At 42.7% G+C, this 17,878-nt stretch overlaps 1 protein-coding gene across 1 annotated transcript; it reads right to left on the bottom strand.

Annotated features, from left to right (window-relative positions):
- Positions 1-4,356: 4,356 nt before the first annotated feature.
- On the bottom strand, positions 4,357-16,730 carry LOC144372786 (sulfotransferase 1C2-like). The gene is made up of 7 exons (XM_078036033.1): positions 16,455-16,730; positions 15,908-16,046; positions 11,461-11,629; positions 7,184-7,310; positions 6,595-6,689; positions 6,292-6,472; positions 4,357-4,709 (listed from the first exon to the last, which is right to left on the bottom strand). Exons 2-7 carry the CDS (start codon positions 16,015-16,017, stop codon positions 4,597-4,599), a joined length of 795 nt encoding a protein of 264 aa, XP_077892159.1. The 5' UTR covers positions 16,018-16,046; positions 16,455-16,730; the 3' UTR covers positions 4,357-4,596.
- Between the last annotated feature and the right edge of the window lie 1,148 nt (positions 16,731-17,878).

Raw genomic sequence — 17,878 nt, 5'->3', positions numbered from 1 at the left:
CCCTCCTATTCCTGATACTTGGCCAGCCTTACACCTGAGGCAACTCCTAAGCAGATAGCTAGCATGCAGAACAATTCCTTCCTAAACCTACTGACTATTCTGAGACTCCATTAAAACTACGGCCAGGAGACCTGATGTGGAGAGCACACTCTCTTAACCCAAAATGGGCAGGTTCATATCAGGTAGTCCTGACACCACCTGCAGCAGCCAAGCTGAAATCATTCCCACACTGGATACTCAATTTCAAGCTGAAAAAGGTAGCAGCTCACTCATCCCCCCGAACAACGCACATCCCCCACAGCCCTCCTGGTTGTATAAAATACTCTTGCTTTTTCACAAGCCCCACTCCTATACACTTCCCCCAGATACTCAGAGACCATAGGTCCAAGTTTATGCCTTATAAACTTATGTCTCTTTATTTCTCATCTTTTTCTGTCCCAACTTTTGCCAATTTATTATCCTCACTACCCAGTACATTGCTTGGTATCTATTCCCAGAACCCCTGAATACTCCAGCTTAAATTTTCAAATCCATGCATCAACCATGGCTTAAAGGAGCTTATTGGGACTTCTCACATCTTCAGCTTTCCTTCTTCTCTTTCTGCCTCCTTTTTGTATAGCCTTAATACCTCATTACATGCCTGCACTTATTAAAACCTCTGTTGACCTTCTGGTAAATTCCACGAACACATCCAGTTTCCCCTGCTGGATTTGTTTACCCCCACGAGCCCCAACTCTGTAGCCCAGCCAGCCCCTCTGACCACAGGGGCAAACACCAAGGATTTCCTCACATGTACGGAGAAGACAGAACAGAATTCAGGAAATCAGCCATACGACATGTTCCTTTTGATATAGGACTGCCAAATACCTTGCCTCACACATTACTATCCCCATGACAGGTCAGATGGGCACCCTTACTGAACCCCTGTTTCTCAGACTCTCCTCTGTATCCTATGCACAGAAGAGAAAATCCCAGCAGCCTTCCCTTCTCTTTCTTTGTGTAATCATACCTTTCCTTTCCCCAATCCCACTGTGAACACAGTACCTAAAAGGGGCCCACAAGCAAACTGAAAAGAGCGTTCATTCCCTGTGCTCTTTGGAGTTTACCTATAACCAAAACCAGTTCTTATTCTGCCAAGGTAGAGGTCCACTAACCATGTGCCTCTAATAAACATAAACCCTAAGCCCTACCATGTAGAACACTGAATGCTCCTTCCTCTACCTGGACAAGTATTCTCAAACCTCCAAACACCAGATTTTAATTGAAAAGTCTTATCTTTTGAACACCAAGATTGATCCCCAGCCTCTTGGGGCTGCACACATGGCCACCACCTTTGCCTCTTACCAGGGGTGGACATGGAACCTTAATAGCCTCCAACTAACACAAGTTTCTGTTGCCTTAACGCTCATCAGGGAACCTTCCTCCTCTGTGAAAAACACACCTGTTTACCCACTGACTGTAGGGAAACTCGCACCCCAGCCTTTCTCACACCAGTCCTCCTACGTTTCACTGAGAAGGGACCCATCCCAATCCAGTACACACCCTACCCAGAGGGAAATGAGCTCTCCCTTCTGCTCCTCTCCTGATACGCGTGGGCATAACTGCAGCAGTGGGCACAGGAGTGGCAGGAGGAGGAGTCTCCACCCATCAGTTTTGCAGTACTATCTAAAGAAACGGCAGCTAGCCTCAGAGAAATCTCAACCCAACTATTTATACTTGAAGACCAAAGAGATTTGTTGGCTCCAACTGTCCTCCAAAACAGAGGAGATCTAGATTTATTAACCACAGACAAAGGAGGCATCTGTTCCTTCCTACAAGAAACCTGCTGCTTCGACACTAACACGTCTAGTGAGGAATGGCATTAAAATTAAGAGAACAGGCACCAAGTTGATCAGTACTCCTCCTCATGAGATATGAGGTGCTTTCTCCCCTGGCTATGTTCTCTTGGATGCCCCTTTTGTCTTCTTCCCAATTCCCTGTATCATGATTGACCTTGCTATGGGGCCCTCCCTGTTTCAGCTCTTCATCTCCTTTTCACACAGGACCATTAATGCCACTGCTAATCACGTGATCTGCTGAGTAACAAGAGAACTGCTCACTCTCAATGCCTACAGGAGTCCTCCATCAATGCCCTCCCTCAGCAGGAAGGACTATAAGAGACGTCACTGCCCCTTCTCCTTCACCCCTCCCTTCACTTCTTTTCCATAAATTTTTTAAAAAGGCAGGAATGTTAGATAGAACTTGACACAGGCAACACCATTTGAAATACATCCCCCATCATAGAATAAGAGTCACCTCACTGTTATTCTGACTTAGCCTGACATTAAACCCCAGAAATACTCTATCATCGTACAAAGAAATCTCAAACAATAATTTACCATCATACAGAAAAAGGAAATTTCTGAGATTGGAATTCTGAAAACACCTGGTTCAACATGAAACAGTGATCACCTCAAAGAATACACGTGACCCCAAAGGACCCTTCCCTGACAACCCTCCTAGCCATGGCCCAACCACAAAAATTCCCACACTCCCTCCCGCCCTTATGTCTGCCCTAGGCTGCAGTGGAAGGTCGGTCTCAGTCTCCACTGGGCCCCCATCTGCAGGTTTTCACTGAATAAATGTGTGTCGGTGTTGAACTGCCTCTCTTCTCTACTTTCTTCACTGACTTTTATCCTTACAGGGAGATGGTTTCTATTTCCTGCCATTCTGATTTATTTCTGAAGTGTAATTCAGACTTGGTTGTCATTTGATTTTTCTTCTAGTGTAATGCATCTCTATGCTGGTTTTTATTTTTAATTTTTGCTTCATGAAATATTTCATTGTGTATGCTTTGTAGTGCAGGCTTTCTTTCTTGTTATGAATTCTTATAGCATCTGTTTATTATGGAAGGTTTTACCAGGTGAATCTATGAATCAGTTTGCATACAGAGGTGAATAAGACATAGAACCAAATAACAGAAAAATATAATCCAGTGAAGATACAGATGATTTTTTAACGTAACAAACATGTTAATTTGAAACTTACATATGTTTAAAGCTAAGTGTTTTTAACTGTATGGAATCAACATAAACAATTGTTTAAAAGTTGGGCCAATGGAAGATTCTTTTTTTTTTCCAGAGAGGGGTATTTTACCATTGATATCATTTAGAATTGGCAGAACATGGTGATTGTGTTAGTCAGCTTTCCATTACTGAAACAATTCCTGATACAATCACTTACTTTGATTCAAACTTTTGAAGTTTTAGTCCATGATTGGTTAAACATATTACTTTTAGGCTTCTGGTATGGAGGCAGCGTGGTGCAAATGCAGGGCAGAGATAAATTGCTCATCCCATGGCTAAGAAGTAATACAGGAAGAAGAGCCTGGGTTCCACTATCCTCCTTGAGGGCATATTTCCAATGACCTGGAAAAGTCCCACTAAGCTTTTCCTCTGGGGGTTCATCACCACACAATAGGAACACACTGGAATCCAAGTCTTTAACACATGGGACTTTGGGGGAAAGTTCAGGTCCTAAATTGAGCAGTAATGAAAAGAAATCAGTATTTTATTTGGCTTAGCGCACCCTCTGATTTGGGTCTAAAAGAAAAGGGTCAACGTTTGGAATTAGTAATTTGAAATATGCCTTCCTTCCTGTATTCTATGCTTTCATTCGCTCATGCAACAAGTTTGTATTGGCCTGTGCTGTATGCATTAGGCACTGGGAGTAAAATGGTGACTAAGATATGGAACCAAACCCCAAGAGATTTACAATGTAGTGGGACCTACAGATAAGCAATAGGGGAAAATATGGGAATTGAGTCCAAAGGACACCTAACTTGGTCAGGAACTATTCCCCAGAGTGTATGGCAGTGAAGCTGAGCCTCAGTTGTCTCCATGTTGAGCACCACACCCGGGCTGACACTGCTGACATCAGTCACTTCCCCTACTTTCTGCCTTTACCAGGATCTCATTTGGGCTCCCGAACAACACCCTCCTGCTTTTTCCTATATGGCCTAGCACCTTGTCCCTCTTCATCATATTTTAGACTTCTGACATTCACTCTCTGGCCTTTCCTTTCATTCTCTGCTTACAATCAGGGTGCTCAGAATATATTTTCTCAGTTCTGGCAGCACTAGGGTTGTATCCCTTCCCATTATTTCTCTTCCCATTGTGACCAGGAAGAACCTCCGGATTGAGCCCAGACCAGTGTCCCCCAAGTGGTCAGAGCAGACATCAGAATTTCATGTTGTTAGTATATATTTTATGTAATATTTGTGTATTTGTTCTCAAGATATTGTTATATTGCACCCTAGAAAATGGATACACTTCCCAAAAGAATGGGGATTATAAAAATCCTTGTAGTATTTAAGTGTTATATTTTTACCTAGTTTATTAAGATGTCTTATTCTTAGTATGGAAAAAATAGAGGAGAAAATAGGCATTAGACATGATCCTTTTTGCAAAGCTGTGACATATGGTTCATAATTACAGAAATGGTTTGTACCACAATCATAAACATTTCCAATGTGCTTTCAGAGATGCATCTGGCTGTGGCTGAGGATTGAAGACAGCGTTTGTGTTCTTGTCTTCCAACTTTTTATTTACTACCTCCTCAGAGTTCCATGCAGAAGTTTATAGTGACTCCTTTCATCTTCTCCCTATATATTTCATCAAACTTTTCATTCTGGGCCACAGTGAAGTGGTTTTTCCAATCCCCCACAGTTCCTAGAAGATGGAAACCAGATAGGAGTTGTCATTCTCTTATGGACAGACTGAGTGGACCCAAGTTAATGAGTGGAGCACCCACATTAGGCTTGGCTGTCAGTAGCCTGACTCACCCAGTTACCCCTCAATGAACTCCGTTCCCTCTGCAGCTACCTGCTATGGGAAGCAGCCCTCTGAGGGTCAGTGCAGGAGGATGGGCTTCTAAATCTAATCATGACTGGTGCCAAAAGCTGGTGACCCAGAATGACCCAGCCCACCTACAGTAGAGTCACACAGTGGCACTACAGAGTCATAAAAACAAATGCACTATGGAAATACACCACATGGAGAAATCTCTAGATGTTATATGACCAAAGGCCCCAGACATAAAAATGTGTACTGTGTGATTCCATATGTATGACATCAAGAATAAGTAAAACCAATCTACAGGATAGAGATTAGAATAGCACTTGTCTCTGCAGGTACATATTGATAAAAACAGGGTATGAGAGGGTCCCTTCTGGAGTTATGAAAATGATATCTTGATTGGGGTGCTGGTTGTATGGCTACATATATTTAAAAAGTATGTTAAACTGTATGCTTAAGATCTGAGCATTTTTGTATTTAGATTATATATCAACATAAAAGAATTTGAAAATAGTTAGAAGGAGATACTATTTTTCACTAAGCAGTGATTAAAATAATTTCATATTAGAAAATGTTCTTTGTTCCACCAATGTCTCTTCTGAAAAATTATGTGACAGAAAAGTATCAGGAAATAACGACTATGCCCAAAAATTTTCATTGTAACATTATTCATAAAGATGAAAACTGAAGGCAATGATAACTTCCCTATCACTAGAAAAACAGATGGGTGAATTATGAATGTTTATTATGCCACTTTGATATTACAGAGGACTTCTAAAAGCAGTGAGGGGCTTGGATCTATATGCGTTGCCCTGAAGAGATGTTTCATATTCTGGTGGGCAAATTTGTATAGGATAACTACATATGGTATACATATCTCTGTGTTTGTATGAGACAAAAGGAAGAGTGTGTATAGAAAGGTAGATATGTAAGGGCCTAAAGAAGGGCTATTTGCAAAATCACCATCAGCTATTTGAAAAGAAATGGAATCATTTGATTTGTTTCAGAAGCATTGAGTATTCTTTTAGATGGAAAGGGCAATGAAATAATTTCAGTAGAAACTATAATGTAAGTTAAAGTTACAATGGGCAGAGAGAGAGGAAATGGGTCATGACAGAAGATATACCTAATGTAGACAGTAGCTGAGCCTTTTAAGTGGTGGATTCATAGAGCAAAGAGTTGTGACCTCCTGCTGCTTAAGTCCCAGATCATTAGGTAGGTCCAGGAGTCTCTGTGAATTCTGGATCAATAGTTGCTCCTGCCTTTATTCATTTACAAGGTTGCATTTCCTTTGCTATTTGCAGAGCTTTGTCTACTACAACAGGTTCAAGTGCCTAGCCTTATTAGAACCAGGTATCATGAATAGTCAGTTCATGGCTTTGGAATTAGTGAAACCCAGTATCATCTTGGCAATGTTACCAGGCAGGCTCAGCATTTGTGACAAGGCCCCACAAACCTTTTCTCATGAAGGGGGAAATGGACTGGTCCAGGATGGATTTGGGAACTGTAGAACGATTTGTCATGAGATTCTCCTTCATTTTCTCAAATGATGTCTCTTGGACAATTTTATCCAGCACCGTTTCATCCAAGCTCTTTACCATGAACTGTGCCACTTTCTGAATCTCATGTTTTGGGTCCTGTGGTGAGGGTGACATTGAATGGGATGGATGAGTTTCAGAAAGCCGTGATTCTTTCTCAGAAGTACAGCCCTGAACAGCTTCAAGTTTCTCTGTTCCTGGGTCTGTGTCTCTTTACTCACCTTCTTTATGTCCTCGTAGAAGAGGAAGAGAACCTGATGTGTGTCTTTCTTCTGCCACCATCCTTTCACATGGTCAAACCAGGAGCCCCAACCCACTGTAACAGACACAAAGAGCAGCCTACATAGAAATGGCACAGAACCTTCTGAGGGTCAGGGTTTTTGTTGATTTGAAGTGTAAATGGGACAGACTCTGCATCAGATACCTCCTAAGAGTCCTGATCTGTTTGATTTTGATGGTCATGTGGACTGGGTCGGGCTTGGGGTTATTTGTCCAAACATGCTACCCAAAGTGTCTTCCTGTTGAGGATGCACAAACATGGTACCCTCACTGAGATCGCAATCCCTCTGGAATGAGGTTGCCTCAACAGAACCTGTGGCCCAGAACACCGACTTTCTAATCAGGTGGGAGATATTTACTGAGGGCTGTGGGTCTATAGTGGAAAAGCAGCCAAGCTGCTCTGCCTGGTCCCCATCCAGGGCAGGACTTACCTAAAGAGGCAAAGTTGTAGAGAATCAAATGTCATGTCTGATTCTCTTGAATCCGTCTCACTAGAATGGGGATACAGGTACACGAAGCATTTTCTTTTACCTTTTCCATCAATGAAGGTTTCAAAATACTCTTCCCAGGTTCCAGGGTCAGGTAGCACTTGATTCATCCTTTGGAAATGGTAGTAGGAAACCATACAGTCTTTGGCATTTCGAGCTACATAAAGGAACTTTAGGGTAAGGAGACAGATGGGTGAAAAATGGTATAGAAATGGATTTTCACAAAGTCCACCTGGGTTGAGTCTTCCTGAGGCTGTCTACACACACCTGTTTAGCACTTCGGAGCTGGCAGTGTGGCTTTGTAATCTCTCACCACTCTCCGTGTATCTTTGCCAATTATACTCTGTTTTCAACCTGGTCCTATTAAGACTTTAATTAGCTAACCTGATCCCCACTGGTGGCAGGGGGCTAAATCCTCCTTTAGAAAGGATGACCTGTCGTGTGACTAAAAAATGCCACATGCATGTGGATGAGCCTCTGACAAACTCATCTTGGTTTCCTGGTGAAACAGGATAGCTTCGTGGTTAGGGTGTGGACTGTGGAACAAGAAAAGAGTTACTGTCTTCCTTCTGGCCTCTCCAATTTATTATTTCTATCTCTAGTCGCTTCAGCTCTGCCCCTACAAAGCACCCCTTTATGTGTCACTTTGACCTCAAATTCAAACCTTCCTCTTCACAATTTTTCATTTAACCAACTTTTGTCTCATTATTATAAAATGAGAGAGGTAGGTAAATTCACATTTATTGTATCAGCCCCAAAGTGCCCTCTCAACTATCCACCCAGGACCCATGAACAGTTATTTCAGTGCTTGCTGATTTTCACCGTAAAACAGTGGTTCATAATCAGGGATGATATTTTCCACCAGAGACATTTATCAATCACCAGAGACATTTTTAGTTGTGACACTGGGACAGTGATGCTGGCATCTAGTGAGTAAAGGTCAGGAATGCTGAACAATACTCTACCATACACAGGAGACAAAACTAAGATTTCATGTCACGCCAATCAGAATGGCAGCTATTATGAAGACAAACAACAATAAGTGTTGGTGAGGATGTGGGGGAAAAGGCACACTCATACACTGCTGGTGGGACTGCAAATTGGTATAGCCAATAAGGAAAGCAGTATGGAGATTCCTTGGAAATCTGGGAATGAAACCACCATTTGACCTAACTATTCCTCTCCTTAGCCTATACCCAAAGGACTTAAAAACAGCATATTACAGGGACATAGCCACATCAATGTTTATAGCAGCACAACTCACAGTAGCTAAATTGTGGAACCAACCTAGATGCCCTTCAGTAGTTGAATGGATGAAAAAAATGTGGCACTTATACACCATGGAATTTTCTCAGCAATAAAAGAGAATAAAATCATGGCATTTGCAGGTCAGTGGATAGAGTTGGAGGAGATAATGTTAAATCCCAAAAAAACAAATGCCGAATGTTTTCTCTGATATAAGGAGGCTGACTCATAGTGGGGTAGGGAGGGGGAGCATAGGAGGAATAGGCAAACTCAAGATAGGGCAGAGGGGTGGGAGGGAAAGGGAGGGTGCATGGAGTTAGAAATGATGGTGAAATGTGATGGTCATCATTATCCAAAGTGCAGGTATGAAGACAAAAATTGGTTTGAACATACTTTGTATACAACCAAAGATATCTAAAATCGTGCTCTATATGTGTAATATGAATTGTAGTGCATTCTGCTGTCATATATAAATTTTTAAAATTAATAAAAAATACATAGGAGAGATCTTCTGCTTCCACCCACATGAAAGAATTATCTGGCTCAAAATATCAGTAGTGCTTTATTTATTCATATTAAACTATCTTTTATGTTCTCTATTCTGATACTTGGACATTTTGGAACCTTTCTGTTTTTAGAGGGAGTATCCTTTCTAGGAGTAGCTCATTCCTAGGTCTAGTAAATATGCAGCCAACCAATCCAGAGCCCACAGTTTCACCTCCTCCTTTATGAAGCTCCCATACTCTGAACCACTGTCCACCTGCCCACTCAACACAGGGCAGGTACCAGACAATCAGACGCAGTCCTATGCCCCAGAGTCTGCTGAAATTGTTCAAACCACCCAGCTCGAAGCCTGCCTACCTTGCATCTCCTGTCCCCATCCTGCAGAAACCACAATAATGGCTCTTGTACATATTTTTATCTCATCTTTCTGCATCCTGACTGACCTGGTGCTTCCCTATATGGCTCTATGTGGCATGCGGTACCTTCTGTTTCTAGGGAACTGTGAGCACAAAACACTCTTCATGACGGTCATTTCTGTGTCTGCATTACTTACCACATCACTTTGAACAAATCCCATTTGTCTTTTAAGCAAAAACAAAACAAAATTATAAAACAAGGGCTGAGATTGAGAAGCCCTGCTTTCCAAGTTGGTTACTCTGCCACTGTTGCCTAAGTCCTATATCCGTCTTCTCCACCAATGAACACGTTTCTTAAAATATTAAAAAAAGAAACACCTGAATTCTTAAGCTTTTAAACCTCAGTTGTCTTTCACTTCACTGTTTCTTGCCAGCTTGTGAATCTCTTCTCATATTTCTGACCTCTAGTCACAAGACTTCATCCCCTCTCCAAGTTCATGAATTTGGTATTCGTCGGTATTTATACTGCATATTAGCCTATTTGGGGGTTTTAAATTTCAATAACTGACATATATTTCTTTAATAGTTCTGTTTCTAATTATATGTTATTCCTGTATTTTAATTTTGATTCAATCTTTCATTTCTTTATACAACCTATTCTTCCTTCCTTCCTCCTTCCCTTTTTTCTTCTTTCTTTGTCTCTCTCTCTTTTTTTCTTTCCAGTGCTGTAAATGAAACCAGAACTTTGTATGTTAGGAAAACACCCTAGTACTTCCCAGACCTCTTCTTTTATTTCTATAGGTGATAAATTGTTAAGTAAAGTTCTTGAGGTCTAACTCTGCTGCTTGTTATCTGTCTGTCTGTCTGTCTATCTATCTATCTATCACCTCTATCTCAATCTCAGTATCTTGGCTAATTCTGTGTTTTGTAATGTGGGATGGTGAGCTCAGGTGGGTATCTTGTGGGGCCTGGGCAGAAACTGTATTCTTCCAGACCATGTGCCTGCCAGGGATCCTGGGAACACTGACAGTTACTATATGCCGATTTGACTTATTGTATTTTCTTGAACAGCATGAGGAAGGCCAATTTGAACCCCAAGTTTTGAGAGAGGAGGACAGTGGGCACACATTCTCAGGGGAGCTAAGAGCAGGCTCAAGACAGGCTCCCTGGGTTCTCCTTCACCGTCTCCACCCACCATTGAGGATTCGACCTTTCAGTATCCCAGTTATACTCCTTATTCCTCTGGTTCCTGATATCCTTGGCTTTGGCCTTGTGCATTTGCAGCCATCAAAATTTAAGTTGCTGGATTATCCAGGTCACCAAATTTCCCCAGACAGATCCAGGCCTAATTTACTTCTCTGAGTTTTATTTCCCTCTTCATTTTTAGAACTTAGGGACTTTCCTTACTTTTAAACCCATCTCAGTTATGCATTTAAAAAGGGAATTCTGCTATGTCCTGCAGCATTCATGGGTGGTATACAAATGTTTTTGTATACAAAACATCATCCTGGAAACAGAAGTTCTCACTCCTCACCCAGGTTTTCCAAAAGGAAGCCATGTCATTTGATGTGAGTCTTCCCCCTGCACTCCTGTCATCCTGAGATTGCCCTCTTAGTCATTCCCATCTGTTTCCACTGCTGAGAAAGCAGTTCCCCGTATTCAGTCTGTGCTCTTGCCTCCCCTTGGTACACAGTTCTCATCTTTTGCAGATCAGAAGACATGTTTTACTGCCCTATGCGGTGACAGAAATTCAACACGCACTGATGTCCATGATAAATAAAGTCCCAGAATGAGTAAAACAAGGAGCGCAGGGCTGTGGCCAAGGGCCTCCTCAAGAGCACTCATGGCTCCCTCTGTTCATCAACTTTCCCTTTTGAACAATCTGCAAGGCTTTTTATTATTCCCCTTTCCCTCTCCCCATGGCCCAGCCTGTGGCCCCTGTTCTCACTCTTTCCTTCATAGCAATCCTTGCTCTTCAGAGCAGTGGATCCTCATGCCTCCCCATGTCTATTCTCTGTAGAAATTCAGTACAGCTTCTGCCTCCAGGTCTCTTGGAAACTGTCCACGGGAGTGCCCTTGTGGAAACTGTCTGCGGGAGTGCCCTTGTGGAAACTGTCCACTGAACATAGAACCTTGCATTTTCCCTTACTGTTGAGAAGCTGCCAACCCTTCAGAAGTAGAGGAGAGGTAAAGATGTGGAGGAGGAAGTTCTGACCTGGGGTCCGGAGGCCTCACTCTGGGTGGGCTTCCTCTCCTCCTGCCACCAGGTGGCTGAACTTATCCTACCTTTCAGTTGTTTTCCCAGAACGATGATGGCAACAACTGAGTAGGAAGGTGAGTCCTTAGTATCCGTGGAGCAGGCATCACATTGGCTTTTTCCACACCTTTAAAATAATTCAAGAGGATACATCTGTATGGTGTAAGCACAGTGAGGGGACCTTGTGTCTCAGGCTCTGTCCAGAATGTTTCATTATGCACTTATCTCTCTGTTGGTTTCTTGGCTTTCTTTTGGGATTTCATAGTCATTTACTGATATTACTTTCATTTTGAAGAATGACAACATGATGGCTATAAGGGAGCTTCAACTTAAGCTACTTCATTACTTCAAAGATAAGGAGATGGACCATTGTATCGTGTTGAGATGGAGCCCACCAGGACCAGAGAGCAGGGCTCTCACCTTCCAGCCAGCTAGAGCCAACCATATGTGACTGGCCTATGCCAATCACTTTTTCCAACTCTAAAACCATAGACATTTCCTGGCATGTAAGTCATGAATTCTACTCTTTCGTTTATACCATTATTGGGTATTTGCTGTATGCGATATTGTGTTGAACTGAGGTTATGGGGAAAAGACAACAAATAAAGCAAACGTCTTCTTTCTAAGGAGTGTCAACTCTAGTGTAGCAATCAGAGGCTCAGGTAAATTGCCATGGAGAGCCAAAGGAGTCAGTGCTGAAAATCAAAATTGCTCCAAAGATCTGGAGTGAATCGATGTGCTTAGGTGACACAGTTGAACTTGGACCACTTGTATATGATGGGTGAAGATCCCTCTGCATGAAGGGTCAAGAATGCTGATTGCTGAGGGAGGGTATTTATAAAATAAAGAAATAAGAAATGACATAAAATAACATGTCACTTTAAATGTGCAGCAGGGAGCTACACTTAGAAGTGGCTTCCACACAAACTCCCATCTTGCTGGCTGGTGTGAGTGCTGGCAGGGGGTCAGGTCTCTGTTCTAAGCCTGTAATCAAAGTGCCCTCAGCTGACTGAGGAGCTAGGCCTCTTCTCTCAGTGCCTGTTTTTCAAGGCTGGGCCTCATCGGGAAGGAAACTGTGGAGAAGAGGCCTCTCTGTGCCTCTTGTCCTTTGTTCTGGGCACACCTGTAAACTCTATTTTGCCTTCTAAAAAGTGTGGTGCTGGGAGTGTTCTGGATGCCAACTTCCCTCCACCCTGTCAACCAGGCTCCTGGGCAGTCTTTAAGTGTTATGGGAATGGCTGTTCTACTGGCCCTGAGGAGGAGGGAGTCTCTCTGCTAGATCCCAGGAAAGAGCATGAGAACTGAGCCCTTCAACAGGGAGGGCCCGGTCTGGAGCTGACATCCGTGTGTGGACACCTTGAAGCATGCAGACCTAGTGCTTTCAAATCACGGCTGCTTTTGAGCCACTCCCATTGAGAAAGAGTTCTTCTTGGAAGCTTGGCATGATCTCTCATCTCCACAGCTCTTCACATTTTCTCCCCAAACTTTCACTTTAGCATTAGCATTTACACTAACATTCTGATCATCTCAACTTTATTTATGGGAATCTCCAATGAGGTTTTAAGAAATTGGTATCACAGTTTCACATAACAACCATCTTAACCTTTTTGTGTGTGTGCCTTGGACTGAACCCAGGACTCGGGCATGCTAAGCACATGTTCTACCACTAAGCTATACTCCAAGCCCCATCTACACCATTTCTAAGTATACATTTCAGCAACTTTAAGCATGTTTGCATTGTTGTATGACTATGTATTTCCTGAACTTTTTTATTTTCCCAAACTGAATCTCTGTGCCCTTTCACACTAACTCCACAATTCTTCTCCAAGTCTCTGGCAACCACAATTCTGATTTCGGTCTCTTTGTATTTGACTACTTTAAGTATTCATATAAGTGGAATCACAGTATTTGCTCTTTTTCATTTGGCTTATTTCACTTAACACGTCTTCAGTGTTCTTCATGTTACAGCATACGTCAGAATTGTGTTTCGTCGTATGTATATACTACATTTTCTTTGTGCTTGCTTCTCTTGTTATTGTGACTCATGCTGCTATAAACTCTGTTTGAGTCCCTGTTTTCAATTCTTTTGGATATCTGCCTAAAAGTGACATTGCTGGATCATGCAGTACCAACATTTTTTTCTTTAAATAAGAGAGCATTCTGGTATTAAAAAGAAAATTGGAAAGCCACTTTTGGAGGCCATTAAATTCATACTTCTCAGTAAGGATTTTCTAACTTGCCTTGCCTTTCCTCAGCTCCTTTCTGGTCTCCTGCTCTAACTCTGCCCGTCTGTCCACATGGGTCCCCCTGCTCCAGGCTCCCTGTGTAGAGGACATGAGTCTTCCCTCCTGCTTTCATCCCTATTGAGGCCATGGAACCCATTTTCATCTAACTGGCAGGGAGCAGGGGACCCATGGAGTCAGTCATTTTTGGCCCTCATCATCTGCACTGAGGTCCTAGCCCTGGGATTTGAGCCATACATATATCCTGTGTCTTTATGAGAGAAGTAGTTCAGCTTGCGTTGTGGAAATAGCCCCAGGGGGTACAACGTTAAGTAGCTAATAGTTAAATAGTTCTTGCCTTCAAGGAGCTTGGGGTCTGGCAGAAGAGAGAGGCAAGAGTCAACAAGGACAGTGACAGCTGATCATTCTGGTCCCTCCAGGAGTGCAGTTTGGCCATGCTCCTCTCATTCTGCCCAGAGCACTCCGTACTCACCTCTGACTCACCCACTGATTGTGGTGTACGTATTGTCTGCATTTTTCTCTTCCATGGAACCATGACTTATTGAGGGCCAGTGGATGCAAGATGTCTGATGAGCAGTCCGGGGCCTGTAGTGAGTGTGGAACTGAGTGGGCTACTCCTAGATTTTACCTATATGTAGTTCACACACCCACATGTGTGCACATTTTCTCAGTCTTTCCAAATGTATTCCTGTTGGACTCTATGCTTTTGGTGTGGAATGTCTTTGTACCTGGGATTTGGTCAGAGGGTGCAAGGGCCCTAGGAAGGAGATGGACTAGCTTGTTCATGGCCCAGTGGTGCCCATCCACTCCAGAGGTTTTGACCCTGGACTCACGTGCATGAGTCGGTGTCATTCACTACCCTCCTCCTCTAGGGGCACACCTCACCTCTGTGGGCAGAGACTGTCTATCCTGGAATAACCACGGCATGGATGAGTCTCCACTGAGTACCCCTCTGTCAGTGGCTGGGAAGAAAGAAAACCTGAGACTGTTTGTTCCTCCTTGGACTCAGGGCACCTTGATTCATAAAGAACCGTCTTGGCTTCCATATGACATGCCAAACTGGGGACTGGTTACCTGGCTTCTTCAAAATCCTACAGCTGCTGGGATGACCTGAGGGAGGCTCTGTCTTGTTTTTTTCTGACTTAGTGATGGGACATTGTGCTCCTCACTGGCAAGAAACCTCATTAGAAATCTTGCTCAGGATTTTCTCTCTTTTTAATCTCCCAATTGTCAGAGATTAAACAATGTTGACGGGGGGGGGGGGGGGGGGGCAGGATGTAGAAACAAGATAAAAATTTGGGCTTGGTTGGTCCAAGGACCAAATGGCACCCTGGGGCAAGTGATTTATCCTGGAGAGGTAGCTGTCAACAATACTTTACCATGAGATACCTTGACAGGCACTGTTTCAAGCTTTTTACATATATTAACTCACTTAGTCCTCACAACTAATTGAGGTAGGTGCTATTCTGTGGCTATTTTGTAGCTGAGTAAATTATAGAGAAAGGTTAAATAACTTGCTAAAAGTCATGGTATAAGTGACATAGCCAGGATTTGAACCCCAGTTGTCTAGATTTACCCTGCTGTGGAGTCATAATCAGAGACAAAGAAAAATGGAAGATCTTGATGGCACATGGAATGAATCCCAGTTAGGCAAACAGAGGTTAGCCTGTGTATGGAGTTGGCACTCCACAGATAATTAAGAGATGGAGAACATAAGGCATTGAATTGCAAAGCCAGTGTCACCTACATAGGAACTTAGATCCAGAAGGACCTCAAGGGTATCTTGGCTTGCAGATACACCTGGACAAGGTTACAAGTTCTTATGCATATCAATCAGACCAGGAACTTCATTTCTTAAGGCAGTGGAAAGGTTTATCAGATCACCATCAACAGTTTTCTAAGAACTCCAGATCTCCATGCTAGAGTTACACTGCTTCATTTTCATAGCTTTATTTATTTGTGTTCCCAAGTTTCTATTACATGGATCTCTGTAATGCTCAGCTTTGGGAAGTGTCTGTCTCTGTCTCTGTCTCTGTCTCTGTCTCTGTCTCTCTCTCTGTCTCTGTCTCTCTCTCTCTCTCTCTCTCTCTCTCTCTGTGTGTGTGTGTGTGTGTGTGTGTGTGTGTGTGTGTGTGTGTATCTGTGAACTCTCTGGAACTCACCAGAGGGACTCACCGGAGGGCTGGGGAGGCCGAGCCCACTCAATGAAAGGGTGGCGGTGTTGGATGATGGCTCGCTGGCACTTCTCCACATCTGCATCCTGTTCAATCATGTCCACAATTTCCTGAATCCATGTTGTTCCTGAGAGTCAGAAGAGAAAGGCAAGAAGCAGAAAACGTTTAGATAATCTTCTTGAAGCTGCTGAGGGAAAGGATGAAGGGACATGGAGTCTGTTGTTGGCTTCAACCTCCTCTGGGTCCAGGATCCTGTTTGCCATGAGAGATGGACGTCCATGCGGGACAGACTTTGGGTCTATACTTGGCGTGGAGCAGCAAAGGAAAAGCTCACAAACACCCAAGAGCAGGGCATGGCGGAGCGCAGCAGGTGGGGCCTCCAGCACTGATATGCTGCAGCCCCTTCCGAGAATCCAGGGATGCCAGGCATCCAAGCCTAAGCCCCCTCCTAGAACAGCAAGGAGCGCGACTTCTGTCCTGGGGCATACTGACTTAGCAGGGTGAGGTCTCTGCTGTTGCCCTACCCCACAATCACCTGCTTTAGGGTAAGTACAGATGAGAAGATCGTCCGGTTGGCCTCAAAGTTCTGGATCTGGCTCCAGTTGTCTACAGTGGTACTCTGCAGGGGGATCCCTGCCACCTCTTTCAGTTGTGACTGTTTCTTCAAATTCGAGGTTGGGGCCATAGTATCTTGCGGTGGAGAGTCCTTACGGGAAAAGAAAATAGCTTTCTTTAAAAAAACTGGTGGTGGGGCTGGAGATGTGGCTCAAGCAGTATCCCGCTCGCCTGGCATGCGTGCAGCCCGGGTTCGATCCTCAGCACCAAATACAAGGATGTTGTGCCTGCTGAAAACTAAAAAATAAAAGATTAAAATTCTCTCTCTCTCTTTTTAAAAAAAACTGGTGGTAAAATACACATAACATGAAATTGAGCATTTTAACTATTTTTAATTGTATAATTCAGTAGCATTAATTACTTTCACATTGTTGTGCACTCATCACTACTACCCACCTCTTGAACATTTTCTTTTTCTTAAATAGAAATACTGTACTCATTCATCACTAACTCCTCATTCTCCATTCTTCAGCCACTGAAAACCACCATTCTTTGTTCTGTTTCCACAAACACTAGTTGTTTTACTTAAGTAAAATCATATAGTATTTGCCTTTTTGTGAGTGGCCTGTTTAACTTAGCTTAATAGTTTTATGATTAATCCATGTTGTGTAATGTTGCAGGACTTCCTTCCTTTTTGAAGTTGAATGATATTCTTTGCTCATGTGCTGTATTTGATTATCATTAATTCATCTATGGAAGCTTGGGTTGTTTCTACCTTTTGATTATTGTGATTGATGCTGCTATGAAGATGGGTATATAAATATCTCTTTGAGTTCCCATTATTCATACTTTGGGGTAAATACATAGAAATGTAATTCTCCAAATTAAACATTATATGTTTAATTTTGGGAAAAACCTATTGCACCATGTTCCACAGTGGCTATATCATTTCACGTTCTCACATGCAGTACACAGGCTCCAATTTCTCTATATTATCACCAACACAAGATGTTTTCTGGGTTTTTAAAAATAGCTGTCCTGATGAGGATGAGGTTGTATTTCATTGTGGTTTTGATTTGCATATCCCTAATGACTAATGACGTTGTACGTATTCTCATGAGCTAAGTGTTTATTTCTTTGTAGAAATGTCTTTTCAAAGTCTTTGTTCATCTTTGCATTTGTTGTTGTTGTTTTGAAAAAAGTTGCATTAAAAATAAGGCTTTTAAAAGCACAAAAGGAGGAAGACAGAAGTAGTGGGCCACTGTTACTCTTGGGATTTCAGGAGATATTTATTAATACTACTATTAATGAGATGATAATAGTCAAAACCCAGCACGTATCAAACACTTTGATTTGTCATGTGTTAGGCTAAATGCCTGTATAAATTAGTTCTCAGTTCTTGCA

This window comes from Ictidomys tridecemlineatus, unplaced genomic scaffold (genome assembly GCF_052094955.1).
Source record: "Ictidomys tridecemlineatus isolate mIctTri1 unplaced genomic scaffold, mIctTri1.hap1 Scaffold_1626, whole genome shotgun sequence".
Lineage (NCBI taxonomy): Eukaryota > Metazoa > Chordata > Mammalia > Rodentia > Sciuridae > Ictidomys > Ictidomys tridecemlineatus.
Note: the sequence above shows the minus strand (reverse complement) of the source record. Positions and strands in the feature narration are given on the sequence as shown.